General features: G+C 41.4%; 1 protein-coding gene across 3 annotated transcripts; it reads right to left on the reverse strand.

Moving 5' to 3' along the window:
* Positions 1-1,053: 1,053 nt before the first annotated feature.
* On the reverse strand, positions 1,054-15,658 carry LOC107318775 (lamin-L(III)-like). 3 transcript variants are annotated; one of them, XM_015873002.2, is made up of 12 exons: positions 14,897-15,658; positions 10,576-10,732; positions 9,554-9,679; positions 8,197-8,367; positions 7,715-7,840; positions 7,393-7,613; positions 6,883-7,105; positions 5,895-6,002; positions 5,578-5,694; positions 5,379-5,486; positions 5,186-5,253; positions 1,054-2,771 (listed from the first exon to the last, which is right to left on the reverse strand). In XM_015873002.2, the coding sequence occupies exons 1-11, from the start codon at positions 15,259-15,261 to the stop codon at positions 5,215-5,217; spliced, it is 1,761 nt and encodes a 586-aa protein (XP_015728488.1). In that variant the 5' UTR covers positions 15,262-15,658; the 3' UTR covers positions 1,054-2,771; positions 5,186-5,214. The 3 variants fall into 3 exon arrangements, with proteins under 3 accessions (XP_015728488.1, XP_032302692.1, XP_015728489.1); XM_032446801.1 differs by lacking the exon at positions 14,897-15,658 and adding an exon at positions 11,260-11,354; XM_015873003.2 differs by lacking the exon at positions 5,186-5,253 and having other exon boundaries at positions 14,897-15,656.
* Between the last annotated feature and the right edge of the window lie 290 nt (positions 15,659-15,948).

The following is a 15,948-nucleotide window of genomic DNA, read 5'->3' on the forward strand; positions in this document are numbered from 1 at the left end:
GATAGTTCAGCAGCTGGAATTGCAATAATCTTGCTCTCCTGTCACTGACTGTGTAACATTCTTAATATCTATTAACATTTTCTTGTAGCAGGAGAATAAGAGTCCTTTGAACCAAGTGCAAATTGGTCCTAGCTCCACAGTTTGCATAGACCTCCATTGAGATAAATGGGTGAGTATCACTTGTCATGGGTGCAAACAGATGAAAAGTTAGCAACGCTTTTGCTATTGTCTATTTATTATTTAAAGAATGAAGAAGAGTGAAGATGACTTAGTAAAGGTAAAAAGACAAATGCTGTAACTTAAACATGCAAAAAAGGGCTCCAAAATGAATGACAGACAGCTTAAATATTGACAAAGTGAACGTAGAGTTAATTATTCCTGTTAGCCTTTTCCTGCTTTGCTCAGGAAATGTGGATGTAGTAATGACCGACAGATTCAGCATCCTGAGACAAACATGATCTTTCACCAGTTACTCTATAGACAAGATAGAGAAATGATGAGAAGGAAAGTGAACCTTTATGGACAAAAGGGCTTGAATCCAGCTTCAGTTTTTCAGGCTCTGCTTGGTTCTGTCATCCACGTAGAAGCCATATTCCTTAGAGAGAAAAGAATTTGATGTGTATAACAGGTGCAGTAACTTCTCATTATAAGAAACATAAATGCTTGTAACCAGCTATCCAAATCATGGCTTTCCAGTTTCTTCCATCTCTGGCCTTAGCTGATACAGTAGAAATAAGAGAAGTAAAGGACTATTCTTTATAGCTTTGGCTACAGCAGGCTAATTAGTTAGGACACAGAAAGGAGGAGATTTATTAGGTGCCTTCCAACCTCATGGGTGTGTAGCTAGTAGTTATTAGAGCAGCAACACAGAAAATAACTTGGCCCAACTTAGTACTTAATCAAAAATAGTATGTAACATTTTGTATTCAGCTGAGTGTTGGGGTTTGTGTTTACCACTATTTCATATCAAGACCAATACAGTAATTGTTGCTTTGTATCATCTTTACGTTAGAAGCATCATGTGAAGTATTGAGTACTACTCTTAAATGGAAGTCATTACAATTAACCTTTATTTGAGGAACTGAGTGATGGATGTAAACAGAACAGTATAGTATAGGGGTGAAGGTTTCTTAAAGCTATTCAGGGAGCTGTACTATTCCAAGTTATTCAAGCTTACTCAAGAAAAATGAACAATAAACCAACTTTTATTTAATTTACCTATAAATATCTTAGACTTTAATATTTGCTCATGAAAAATCTCTTTAACAATAAAAAGTTCAACATAAAGATAAATATAGAAAGATATAGCAACATTTATTTCTCTATGGGGCACAAGGTATAACAGGAATTCGAAACTGATAAAATGCATTAAACCAGCATTAGTTTTCATCTTTTTAAAGACTTAAACAGCTTAATTTAAGAACATTAAGCTTGTGTAAGAAAATCCTCATATTAATAACAGCATCCAAATATAGAACAGATCTCAAAACTCAGAACTTAATATTTTGGTAAGGTAACAGATGCAGATGAAAAACCCAGCACTGACTGATCTGCAACATCAGCTGCTTATACTCTTAAAGAGAGGAGGACCTGCAAGGCTCATCAAGGTTCTTACTTTGCCATATAACCATCAGGTAAGCATTTTGGTAAACAGCCTGAAAGAAGGGATTATAAAGGCTGACTACATGGTTTCTAAGGGCTCGGGGTCAGCCTTCAGACAGCTACAAAGCTATTAAATTAAATACTGGCCAACAGATAGTACTCCACCCCGCTTCCCGGCTAGAAATACAAAGCAGGACTGCAGTCTGTCCTTGTGTCAGACATTCAGTACACAGAGAGTCTAAGAGCTAACATTTTAATGCACCTTTGTCATTTTGATTTTTTTTAGCCAGTATTTTTTTCCTAGCCACTTAGAAGGCTTTTTGGGACTAGAGTGCTAATATTGCTAGTTACTGTACCTCCTGTTGGAATGTTTCACATTTGCAGGATTTATCTGTCCATGTTATGGTTCCAGTAAATCAGAACTAAAAGCTATGCTGCATCTAGAAATATTGAATACTGCAGTTGGTAATTTCTATGTACTAGAATAAAGAAACAGTACATTTAATAAACAAGAGGAATACATCACAGCTTCATTTGACTTGAAACAATTTGTTGTTCTAGGAAGTTCTTCAGCAAGTGATCTAGACATGCCAGCATCAGGATATGAGCAGAAACCATTTCAGATAGTCAGCACTCTTCAGGAAGTGTTACTGCTTACAAGTTCAGAATTGCTGAATATCCAAGCTGTGACATGACTCAGCACATGTAGTTACCCACTCTGGCTTGAAATAGAAATTGCCTTTGGAGCAACACCATACCAGAATATTAAGAAAGCTGAGACAGCCTATGCTCAGTCTCAATTATTTATCATCCTTCTAGGACACCTAACAGCTTTGTGAATGATGCACACTCCTGTTTCAGCAGGTCATGGAAATCAAATCCTTGTGACTGAGTGAAAGAACTTCCTACAGAGCTTGTATTCTACTGATCTTTGTATCAGTGAATCCAGCACAGGGTACAGTACCAGAAGGCAGGAGGTATTATGTCATGGACAGCCTTTCTTACGAAGAGGTCAGATGGGAGATGTAAATTCCAAGTTATTCTCAGATATTGTGGAAGGTACCACCACACACTTAAGTCCAAAAATGTCACTTGAGGTTTAGAAGCATTCTCAGGTGATCATCTCCATGTCCATACTACATGATGGAACAGCTGGGATCTTCATTTTGCTGCAGAAATAAAACAAACCTAAGGAGCATGCACACAAACTTTCTATTTAATGCTAATTAAAGTTAACAAGCTATCAGTACTACAGAGTTCTGGAAGAATCAGAACTAAACTGACATGCAAACTCGTGCTACTCCTGTTGGAAGAGGAGCAGAAACAGAAGAAAAGCATGAAAACCCTGCCTGAAAGCACTACCTCACATCCTCTACATCATTTTGCTTTCTACAGGAAGAGAGCAACAACTTAGTTTAAAAATAAAACAACAAAACTTACCTCAGTATTACCTACATTGCAGAAACATGGATGCACTGGTGACAGAAGTTTGAAGTCTAATAGTAATTCAGCAGACGGGCAGGTTAATATTTGAGTAGGAGTATTAGAATGGATTCTTACCATAAGTGGTACATAACAGTATTGTAAAGTTGCTGATAAAACAGTAAGTGTTTTACCATGAAGGTAAAGAAGCTGCTTTTGCTTTCCATCACCGAAGGCAGAACAAACCATATTATCAGTCAACTAAAATAAAGAGCCCTTAAAATACTGAGGAGAGGCCCTGTTTCAAACATAAAGGAGCATATAAGACTTTGAGCACTCTAAACCAGCTGGTGTAGCAATAGATATTTAGTCAAATTTTGAAAGAAGGACAAAGAAAGAACTAAGCAGCAGACAACTGCCTGCTCTGAGGTACATTTTCTTTAATAAGATGGTACCCCAGGGTACTTCCAAACTGTGTTTTTTGGGCTGGAACACTAACAGGAGAAGATACATAGGAAATATTGGTGTCAAAGACCTGCTTCAGTAGGTACCTGCCTTCCTTGTAGCTCTGCAGAAGATTTTTTTTAAAGCAAAGGTGTGGTAACTCAAAAGGCTTTGTCAGCAGGAAGGGAAAATTAACATATCCCTTTGTACATAAGGCCTTAGTCTGCACTAAGGAAAGAAAATGATGCTATTTCAATTTTTTTTTTTTTTAAGAAAAAGTAAAATACAGTTGAGAACTTTTCAGTTCTGACCAATTTAAAGCCTTCACAATAACTGCAGAATATTTAAGCAATTAAAGAAGACAAGCTGGTAGTACACTAAAGTGCACTTGAAGAACACAAAATGAACTACTGCAGGCTCACGTGATCAGGCAGAAGCCACTGAGAGTCTTTCAGAGGGCATTTCAGCATTGAAGTTGAACCCAGAACGTAACAGGTACCCCAAGATATGCTCATTCTACTGATGTGTTAATTCTATTAGCATGACCTGTATTCTGTACTTTGTTTTTACTTGGGAAATATTGAATGGAGTATTTAAGAGTTAAGCACAGCTAAAATACTTATTTCACACACCAAAATAAGACAGTAATTTCTGAAACCAAGCTGACATTAAGTGCCTTAAATTCATGACCAAGTTTAAAAGAAACTTGCCAGTCAATATACCCTGTCTACCTGAGGCCTTCCTTACCTGGTAATATATACCTATATTACCAGGTATATTCCTTACCTGAGGGTAAGCAGCTTGTTACCTTCACTTCTGCAGCACTTGGGCTCATTCTCATTTGCTGTAGGCAAAGACTTTGCCACCCTGCTGTTATTGCAGTACTTTCCATCCCATTGTAGCATCGCAGCCATTGGCTTTGATTTCAGCATTTTAGAATCATAAAGGTTGGAAGAGACCTCTAAGATTATCTCATCCAACTGTCAGCTCACAGCACCATGCCCAGTAAACCATGTCACTCAGTGCAACATCTCCACTTTCCTTAAAAAGCATTGGGGATGTTAACTGGAGAATCTGGCAGCTCATGGCTTGGACACATACTTTCTTAGCTGGGTAAAGAACTGGCTGGAGGACCAGGCTCAGAGAGTGGTGGTAAATGGAGTGAAATCCAACTGGCAGTCAGTCATGAGTGGTGTCTCCCAGGGGTCAATACTGGAGCCTGTTATGTTCAATATTTTTATTGATGATTTGGACAAAGTGATTGAGCTCATGCAGTTGAGCATCAACCCCAGCCTATCCAGATTCCCCTGTACGGCCTTTGATCTCATATTTTTTGAAAGGAAAAATTAGATTTTTAGTGCAAATTTGATTCAGGTACATCAGAACAAGTCCAGTACACTGTTCTAAGCTTAAGTCACCTCATTAGCAAAGAATGAAAATATTTGTTTGCATTCTGTATGAGGAATAATAGCTTGCAAGTATGTTCACAATGAGATGAATGTTCAGATAAATACATAGAGAGCTGGTATTCTTCTGCAATAGTGTTAATTGTTTGACCTCCAATTATTTGATGATATTCAGCCAAAAAATAAGAAAAGCATCAATTTTATCTGTGATGCAAAGCCATGCAAACTACAACAGCCTACGCGGGACAAAATACTGAAGCGTTATTAGTGAAGCAAGCTGAGATGGCAGGCACAGTTCTCACTAATCTCACCTGCTTCAGGATGCTCACAGGAATCACTATCATGAAACCAAACAACATTTCTTTTTTCTTCTTTTGGTCTGACATCAAGAAAAATGGTAAGAGTTGGGTTTGGATCGTATTTGGGGAGGTATATTCACACAGTGTAAAGAAACTGGCTATCAGAATTATTCAATTGCTTGTGTCTAAGTTTCAGGCATATTACCTGAGATGGAAGCTCCACTTCACTTCCCATTAGTTCTTCATACTCATCATCTTGGTCACCACTTTCTTCTCCCCTGGGTACATGCATTAATTTTCTCTCTGCCAGTTCCTACAATGTAATTAAGTCACCATCAAGGAAGCTCAAGAATCAAGGACATCAAACAACCTTAGTAAAAGAACAGAGGCTGCAACTCACTTACCTCACCTTCATCTGTAACGAGTGTAACACCAATGTTAAACCCAGATCCCCAAGACTTCTGAGACTTCCAGATCAGGTCACTGGGACCTGGGCTTACACCAGCAGCTGTACCCCAGATCTGCCAAAAATTTGAAGTGAGACAACATTGATTCTTCTTATTTGTATTTAAATCAGAACTCATCCTAACACACACACAGCTCCAAACCCTCTAATGCCAAAGAGGCCCAGTAGCAAAACTCAGCTACTCATCCCTGGCAGGCTAGTGCTTCTGTTCAAAAAGATTCAAGAGCACTGAATAAGTGGTACAGAACTACCTACCGTAACTACTTGGCCTGCCTGAAGAGTGAACTGTGGGGGGAATTTGTATGTTACATCTGACACACTCTCAAGACGTCTTCTCAGCACCCATCCATGTAGTGGCTGATCCTGCAGGACGAGAAATTTCTTAGCATTACAAATGAACACTATAGCACTCACACAAACAAGATTCTTACTAGTCCTAAGAGTCATTTGGTCCCTCTTCTGTAAGTTGGAAGACTATATTCAATTATAAAACTACCTTAAACCTGCAGAAGAGTTTCCTAGTACTGTCTTAGAGTTAATCTTAGTCTCAGAAATTCAGGGTTCAATAGGGATAATACTCTAACCAGGAAGAGTAGGTTCATGTTCTTTCTGGATAGATGTGTATGACCAGCTTAAGTTAGACTGTATGCATATACTTAGACATATTAATGTATGCTGTAATATATAAAATGGTCTTGGAAGGTTTAAGGCAACTCAGGCTAAAGCACCTATTCTACCAGCTGCAAGTTCTGGAGCTCTGATAATCCTAACAGTTCTGGATTTTCAGACTAAGCTGAGTTATCCAATTCATTAGTGAAGCTCTCTACACTGATTAGATACTGTCAGTCCTAGTCAACCTTTTTGTTGTATTTCTAATTAGTAAGCTGCCATCCAGTTTACTAAACCTTATCGAGTTTCTCAAGGTTATGAAGTGCTTCCAATACTACTAGCCTGGTTCTAATGAGAAATAACTGAAGACAATAGGCTTCTGCATCATAGGTGCCAGTGCACCTCCCCCAAAACCGCAAGAACAAGACACCTGCAGTATGAATATCAGTTGGTCCTCATCTATTGGCAGCAGCCAGGTTAGTTCAAGAAGCATTTAGAAAGCTCTACTTTTTATTTAATTTCACAGCACATCTTTCTCATCTCTTCATCCTTCCTTGTTGTGATATCTAATCCACAAATCAGTTCACAAGCAGTCATACTTTGCAGTGAAGGCAGAACAAAATTGAACAAGTACCTCATCAGAGTTGTTTTTAAGCCTGACGAAATTCCCATCTGCATCAATTTCTTCAATAGACACTTTTCCAGAAGATGAAGCGTGCTGAACAGTCTTAAACCCAGCACTATGTTCTCTCTTTTTGGCTTTCATTTTTCGTTTTCTCCCATGCAAAAACCGTCGCCCTTCACTTGTTGCTTGAGTTGCAATACTATGTGAAGTTGCACTTGGTGATATGTTCAGCCTGCAAAGGAGTGAAATAACATTCACATTTCTTCTCACTACTATCAGGCTAGCTAAGCCTAACAGCTTCTAACCTTGAAGCTTTCCATGAAGCCTTGAATGTAAGACTTTATTTTTACTGTCAGGAAATGCTATTTATTTACCGAAGATTATACTTAAACTACATGGTGATACTAATTGCAAACAGTATTTGTTTCTTGCATCTACCACATTTTTGAATATACACACAGTTATTACAGAGACTGTGGATGGGGCAAGTCCTCACAAGAAGTTCTTGTTATAGCCTACCTCTGTTCCTCTCCTTCCAGCATCTTCCTGTAGGCATTTATTTCCAGATCTAGAGCTAGTTTCACATCTAAGAGATGCTCATATTCTTCCAACTGTTCTTGAACTTTTTTCTGGGCTTGTGCCATTTCTTTCTCTTTTTCAGCCATACACTTTCGATGTAGATCACGATCTTTATCCAGCGTCTCCTGTAGCTCCTTCACTCTGTTCTCCAAAGCAGCATTCTAAAATTGAGAAGAAAAAGAAAACCCAATCATGCGGAATATTAGAGAGGAAATATTTTGAATTGGGTATTTAATACTAAGAATATACAAAAAGATAGTACCTGGCTTTGATAGTGTTTAATTTCAGATGTCAGATCACCAACTTTAAGCTTTGTTTCCATTAACTCATCTCGAACTGCATTGGCAAACTCACTATTTCTTGCTGCAGAAAGCTGGGCATTCTCCACCTACGGGTAGAGTCACTGTTAGTAAGGAGTTGCTTGTGACCATCTATTTTAAGTAAAGTGGGGGAAAAAAAATTAAAATCAAGTGATTTCCAACTGTTACATATGGAAACAGCTATATTTTACTTAAGTATGCAGATACCAATAAGATCTAAATAAGAAAGTGTTTTATTGCTTTTCAAGGAGGTTTACATAAGTTTAATGTTCATTTCAGAAAGAAAAAAAAACCTCAGGTAGCAAGAGGTGTTGGAATAGGATGTTCCAGTTACAAAAGCACAGAACAATGAAGAATGCTTGGAAATTGCTTGTCAAAGCACAAGGTTAGAGGATACTAGTACTGGCATCTATCATAGACTCACTTTTGCATTGAACGTTCGCTGCAGTTCTTCTTTGTATCCTTGAATTTGTTCTTCATGCTGTTTTCTGAGCCCCTGCAGAGCATCTGAGAGCTTACTCTCAAATTCTCTCCGACGACCAGACTCCATTTCTGTTATTCTGCTCTCATGGACTCTTTTTATCTCCTTGAGCTCCTAGGAGGGAAAGTTTCTGAGAATAAGCAAGCCAAAACAGTTTGATTTGAGACTGTGGACTTACTGTACCAGCTTAGCAAGTAATTCAGTACCACAGCAGATTTGCCACTGAGTGCACAGTAATACCTCAATTCACAGCTTACATCTCCTTCCTTTACATCAGGTACTCACACCTGTAGCTGTGCTGGATTTTCCTACTTCTTCACTGCTGACACTGCTTAAATTACTAAGCAAAGTAATTTGCATCTAATTTGAAGATTAATTCTTTGATCTATATTAATTTATCTGCTTTTCTTGAGATGCATGTGCACTTGGCTTCTTTAAGAACTGTTACTTATTTTTGCTCTATTCAAACACTAACAGTAACTGGGCTGGAGGAATCGGACTTTGGTTTGCATTCACTTTTAAGTTCCATATTATGTACTGGCTCCTAATGCAACACTTAGGAATGGTGTTTGGTAAACTTTAAGGAAAAAAGCAACTTGAATTGCTTATTGTAGCAATCAGACAGATCAGTACAATGGGAAAGGCATTACAACAGAGGTATGATGATGGAAGGACCAGCACAATAGAAAGGTGCTATAAAGCAAGGGAAGTAGATTGCTCACCAACTAGTTTGCAGGGTCAAGCCTCACCAAGGAGGGATCTCCAACCTGAGATCCTTCCCCAGTAGTCAGCCCTTCAATGAGGTCTGAGAGGCAACCAGGCTCCATCCCTTCTGGCAACACAGCTGATTTGCCTTCACCTGTGCTCCCTGGGCTGACTGGGTCCCTTCCCCAGGTGCTCAGTCAGTTCAAGCCATGACTGAACAGTTCCCATACACATTAAAAAGTGTTAACTTGACTAATTTTAGGCTTCTTGCAAACACCTGGAATCATTTAACTTCAACTGTAATGTATGCACTTTCAGTCACACAAAATAATACACCAATTATAGTTACCTTCAGAAGAGCAGCCTGAGAAAGTTCTCATATTCCAGATACCTATTGGTACTATGCCAGTTAACATGAAGTTGTATACTGTCTTGAAGTCTTCCTAGTTAAGCAGATTTTATTGTCTGATGGACTGCCATAAATTGACTCAGCTAAGTTACCTTTCTAAGGATAAGGCACAACTTAACATTGCTTTTAAGGACATCCAGGGGTCACAGACACCTAAAAAACCCTTGTTAATAAGCTAAAACATACATCTTCATGAAGACACTTCTGGAATGACATTTTTTCCTTCAAAGTTTTCAAATGATTTTCCAGGTCCACCCTTCTCAACATTTCACTGTTGAGATGCGTTTTGGCATCTTGTAGTGACTGCTCCAGCTAGAAGAGAAAGACATAAGGGTAGACAAAATTAAGTGGTTGTTCTTCTTGCTTAAGATAGCCAACTTATTACAGGTTATTCAATTTGATTCCTACAGCAAACAAAATGCATTTCTTAAGTGAAATTGACTATTGTACCATCCAGGGCCTATTTCTGCAGGATCCAGCATGTTTGCAATGAAATGCTATTAGTTGTTATGTAGGCCAGCCCTCCATAGCACCAGTTAAGTTTCATTTCAAATACAAAAAAGTGCTTCTGATGAAGTTCTACCATCTGCAATTATTCTTCTCATTCATGTTAGAAAGTTTCCCCAACTTCTTCCTTACTTCCCATATAACTTGTATGGATTCTTAACGTGAAAAGTACTCCAAGTACATACATATATTCCTCAAACTATTGGACGAAAGTTTTTCTTAACTTTCATTGTAAAGACCTTAAAGTAGCTTAATTAATGATCGTATTAAAGCATGAAGATACTGTGTTGGAAAATACCAATAGAGTAGCAACTTGAATAATGCAAGAGCTCAAAGAGACAGTCAGAAGTTGTATCTGTTCTACAGAGATTTAGGCATAATAAAGCAGGGTCCATCAAATCTTCCCTTTGCTACAAGGCCGGTAGAAGTTCACATTTCATCATCATTTGTCAGTAAGTAAAAATTGATTAGCTACTACAGTCATGGAATAGAATTAAAGGTACTTACAACAGCTGGAAGTTTTAATGGACCAACTACTAGCAGCATTTGCTTTCAGAAAGAGTGGAGAAATCTTTTTGTTCAACTATCACAGATAATAGCCTTTGCCTGATTTTACTTTTAAATCTCTAACTAGCTTGGAAGAAGACAAGTAAAAGCTTCAGGAGCAAAAGCAAAGTTGGAATTCCAGGAACAAGCCTTACAGCGGCTACTTGGTCCTTTAACTCACGGAGGCCATTCTCCAAAGTCCGGTTCTCGTTCAAAGCTGTTGCCAGGTCAGCTTCCTTTGCATTCAGCTGAGCATCAAGATCTCTCATACGAGCCTGTGCCAGGTTCAAGTCAGCTTCTTTCTTTGAATTCCTGCAAGTGAAAGTTTCACATCCATAAGTTGCAGCTGGTGAGGGAGAATATTTGCTTTCAGTGTGTTTACCTTTAATGGGGGGTCTGTGGTTGAACTGAATCAGAAGAAAGGTTGAAACTTGTGGTGAGAGCCCAAGGCAGGCTCTAAGAAACAAACCAGACAGAGCCTCAGACAAGTATCATTTGTTTAACCAGAAGGATTTCTGATCTGTTTTCCAGCTGATTATGTGCAAATCCTATGCAGGATCCAGCTATTCTCCACAGCACTGCCATCAAGAGGGGAGGAAGGGATGGCACAACCACTGCATCCACAGGAACAGTCACATTCAAAACTGGCGTTCACAGGGCTCCACTCATCTGCCACTACTGAACAAACTCCTGAAACAAGAACTTCCTTCCAGCAGGAAAGGCAGCTGAGGTCCCTGCCAGCCATTTAAGTGCACCTTTGCTGTGTCACAGAGCCCTCAGAGCCACCCCACCCAGGGTGAGCAGCCATAACGGCCATGCTCCACAGGCAGGGCCACTACCTGAAGGCGGGAAGGCGGCGTGCATGCAGCTTGAGGCCTGCCTTCCTGCGGCACGATGGCAGGCAGTGCCGCTCACACATGGCAAAGCACTTCTCTGCACCTGGAGGCAGAAAGCACCTCTAGCTGCTGAGGGTTTCTCCACACACCAAGTTGCCCCTCAGCACTGGAGGAGCTCTGGCTCCAGGCCTCCACCTGAGCAAGGTGGTCAGCCTCACAGCCCCAGCCGGGCTTGGCCTGATCCAGCCACCAGCTCCCGCCACACAGCAGCAAGTCTCCACACAGACCACACTCACGGCACAGAGAGCATCCCTGCAAAGAGGGCTTCTACCCTCAGGATGGATCACAAACTCTTCTCTCTCCTGCACACCTTCACACAGTCATGAGGTGAGAACAGCTCTGCTATCTGCAGAATGCTGCTTCAGCCTTCTGCAAGCAACCAATTATCACCAAATCCTTACAGCTGAAGGGGGATCTTTAAAGGTCATCTAGTCCAACTCCCCCCTTTCCTTGCACAGATGTGAAACTGACTTGCAGAGCATTCAGATACCATCTGGATGTCTATAGATTTATTCTTTCAACTTGGCACCACAGCAGACAAGTGATGGGCCCACACCGGGTTTCTGTCTTTGAGATGGGTGTGATAATAGCTGCAATTACCTGACCTACACTGAGTTGGAGTTCCTTCCTGCTCAATACATAGATCTGAGATTATAAGGAGTAAAGCATTCAATTTATTTCAGCAAAATCTGTTCTGTCAAGTGGCTAAGTTGTGATAATTTATACAATGAGTTTCCCAGTTGATAACTGAACAGACCAGCTGGAGAGAGTCCAAAGTCATTCCACAGGAAGGATGGGCTCTAGAAAACAGGGGCTACAAGGAAAGACTGGAACAGAGTAAGAATTGTTTAGTCTAGAGAACAGAAAAGTGACAGGAGACAGAAGTCTTTTATGTGTGTAAGGACCTCTGCAAAGGGGAAGGGAATCTCTTTTCCATGTCTGTTGTGGAAAAGGCAGGAAGTTGTAGGCTTAAATTGCAGGAGAAATATTTGGGTTAGATGTTGGAGGGGAAACTAATGGTAGTTCAAAACTAAAGCACAATGCCTGGGGAAAGTCTGGAATCCCCATTACCTGGAATTTAAAAAGGGTCACACAAACATCTGCTAGAAGTGATGCAGGTACAGCTGGTTCTGCCATAGGCCATGGATGTATGGGGCTAGGATCAGGTTCTTGCCCAAGGCCTTTTCTAGCTCTGCTATTCAAGGCATTTGTTGACAGCCTTGTGACCTTGATGCATAATCAAATGTTTTACTAGTAGAAGATACTTACTCTTTGCTGAGAGAATCTATGAAAAAAAAAAAAAAAGCATTGTAATAGCAATAAGGAAAGATCATATTTCAGTTTCCCCTTGTATTTACAGTTTTCTCTCTCTTCTAGCTGAGAAGTTAACCACTTTCCTTCTGGGACCACTGCTGCTACTGCTACTTGTTGTAAGTATCATTTGTGATATTAACATGAAAATTATACTATCAGATAGTGTTATCAAAGTACACCTTCTAACAGTCTATATATATTTATTGCAATAGTGTGCAAGAATAATCCCTCCCCTGGTGAACTCTGAAGTGGGCGATTTCATCTTTAATTGCAGCAATTTAAAGTTTGGCTGTGACACAGAATGATAACTATGAAGCACTGACTATCACATATCCAATAAATCAAGGTATCATACACTTGACCTAGAGAATTTAATACCTGGGCTCTCTTGGTGAAATATTTGAAACAAACTTCAGCTCGTCAAGACTTGACAAATTCACTTACCATTTCTTGCTTGCTACACTACATATGTCAGGTTCAGTACCAAAATACACATTTATACTCACTCACACAGAACAGAACTGTGGTTGTTGTTATCTGTAGCGCTACAGTTCTTGCTTTGACCTTCCTCAGGCTTCAAATTCAACTAACTGATATGCTTATCCACAACTCCTCATTCCAAAACATCTTTGGCCTACTTCCAATTGCACTGTTTAAGGGAAAAAGTGGAGTGCAAGGACATTTGATGTCTGCTGACGGTTTAAGTCTCTTCAATAGTGATTAAGAAAAGTCAATTGTTAACGCTGTTGGGAAATTATCTTGTGACATTCCATCCCTTAAGAGTTACAGGTTATTTAAGGAATATATATATATAAGGCATGATATCCTTAGAGGATTTTATTCCAAATCATTGGAGATATTTGCAATTACACTGCCCAGTTAAATAATAGTCAATATTAGGACTTCAGTCCAGTCCTTCCAGAAAGCAGCATGTACAATGTATCATTTCCCAGAGGTTGTAAAGTTAACCACTTCAAAACCTAGCTACTCTTAAGAAGTAAATTAGTCTGGAGAATTATATACCTGCCAAGCCTAAAGCTTTTACAAACAAAGCCACTGAGTTATACAAACACAAAGAGCAGCAGAAGGATTTCAGAACTTGCATTAGCCTTTTCCTCACTATCCAATCAAGTGGCTACTTAGATTTATGAAACTAATTTACGAGCTAAAACCCAGCATGAATGAAGCAAACCCAATAACTTCCAAGCAGCTGAAAACCAAAGCTTAGAGTAAAAACATGTTTCATTCCCAAGTAGAACAGCTACTTAAGTCCTACTGAACCACTAGAAGGCAGAACTTGCTCCATACTATAAATATTAAGAGAAAACATTGTTGCCTAACAGTGCTATGATAACAGTTTATAGCAAGGCTTAGAGGAAGGAGAGAGGGGACTGTGAACACACAAGTTACTGAAGGTATGCAATTCATTTAGTGGTACCATAGGGCACTGAAATAACTGCATACTATACATGAAGAATTACTGTGATCCAATTCTTGTTCCTTCCTCTTCACTGTCTACCTTCTTCAAGTGTGCTTACATTGGACCATCCCTTTGTTCCTCACTTAAGGAAACTACACAACAAGGAGATTACAGACCAGATATACTCCTCATGAAAACATCAAGCCTGAAGTGACAGGAAGGTCATTCTAGGACAGCTTCTGTGCAGTACCAGCCTGCAACAGGACAGTTACCCTGCTCACAGGACTGTCTGCTCTGTGTATTCCCCCGGGCGATGTCTGAGAAAATAACCCCCAGAGAGAGGTGAACTGACTATACTGTGACTTGACTCTGTGCTGAGACTTACTCCCCCTACCCCCATAACTTTCTAGATGCCTTCCAGCACAACAGCTTCTTGGTTGTTTATGAATCACAGGTGCAGTACTAAATGCAGTCAGCTGGACATTCAGGCAGTACTGTGTCCATAAGGCCTCACATCTCCCCAGGCTCTGAGGGAGCCCCATGCCCATTACAAGGGAGCTCTAAAGAGGCCCAGCAGCACAGGAGCAGAGGTACTCACAGCAGTGCCCCTGCAGGGCAAAAGTTAGGATTCCTCCAGGCCCGAATCACTCTAACCCCACTTTACCATCCAAACATTTTGGGTCTCACCATCACTAAGACCCCACTGCTCTGACAGCACAGAGCCCACCTCCCCAGCACATGGGTTCTGGCCAAACAGCATCACCTGCTTCTCCTCCCTCCAAGCAGGGGGTGCCTCATAGGGAGCCCTGCACCGAGTAGGGCCAGGCAGGAGGGCCGGACACCGACCTGCTGTGCAGCTGCCGGTGCTCCTCGCCGATCTTGCCCAGCTCCACCTGCAGCGCGGCCCGTTCGATAGCGATATCATCCAGTGCACGGCGGGCGTCGGCCAGCTCCGTCTCGTAGCGGAGCCGCAGGCAGCTCAGCTCCCGACCGCTGCCATCCTCCAGGTCGACCAGACGCTGCTGCAGCAACAACTTGTCGGCCTCCAGCGTCCGCACCCGCTCGATGTAGGCGGCCAGGCGGTCATTGAGGTGCTGCAGCTCCTCCTTCTCTTGCAACCGGCTGAGCCGCGTCGGGCTGAGCGGAGAAGCGGCGACAGAGCCACGGCCGCGGCTCCCACTCACCGGCGTGGACGATAGCGGTGTGGCCATGGCAGCTCGGCCCGAGCCCCGCCGCTCCCAGCACCGCCCCGCGCAGGGCACCCGGCTCCGCCGCTGAGTATAAATAGCGGACAGCTGCTGTCTCGGCCTCCGGAGGTGGGCAGCTTAAAGCACTAGGGCTGCGCCCCGGGGCGCCGCGGCTCCCTGTGGATAATCTCTGTGTTTCGTTTTGGGTTTGCTCTATTTTCTGTACACGCTTGTCTCTTTAATTCAGCGGCGCTGATCGGAGAGGGCCGAGGAGTTGCTGCTCGGGAGCTCAGCGTTGTTAAGCAGTCTGCGTTGTTAAACAGCGATCGGGTCATACAGTCCCACATTTGGGAGGATGGATGCAGCACAGCTGCAGCAAAGCTCGGGCACACCGCGGCTCTGCGCTCTGCTTCTTCTGTCTGGGTCTTGCAGTTTGCTCAGCTGACTGCAACAGTCCCCGATCTTTGTTTGTTTGTTTGCTTATCAGCGTTTTCAGGCTTCAGGCCCGGTTGTAGGCTGTAATATGTCGGTGCTACAGTGTTTAATTTGAAAGCTGATGTAATGAGAGAGAAGGAGAGGAGCTGACATCAAGACAAATGTGAAGCAGCCAGCAAAGGTTCATGCCAATTGCATAAAAAAATAAATCACTGTACAGTAAGAAAGTTGTTTTGGCACCTGTCCTGTGATAGCTGCTACTTTTCTCCAATAGCT

Source organism: Coturnix japonica, chromosome 10, assembly GCF_001577835.2.
Source record: "Coturnix japonica isolate 7356 chromosome 10, Coturnix japonica 2.1, whole genome shotgun sequence".
In the NCBI taxonomy this organism is placed as follows: domain Eukaryota; kingdom Metazoa; phylum Chordata; class Aves; order Galliformes; family Phasianidae; genus Coturnix; species Coturnix japonica.

Coding starts and splice junctions, on each gene's coding strand:
- LOC107318775 (XM_015873002.2), bottom strand. CDS start 15,261: ATGGCCACACCGCTATCGTCCACGCCGGTGAGTGGGAGCCGCGGCCGT. Junction 10,733..14,896: donor CACCGGCAGCTGCACAGCAG/GTCGGTGTCCGG, acceptor TTTCACTTGCAG/GAATTCAAAGAAAGAAGCTG. Junction 7,106..7,392: donor CTGGAAGGAGAGGAACAGAG/GTAGGCTATAAC, acceptor ACTCCTTTGCAG/GCTGAACATATCACCAAGTG.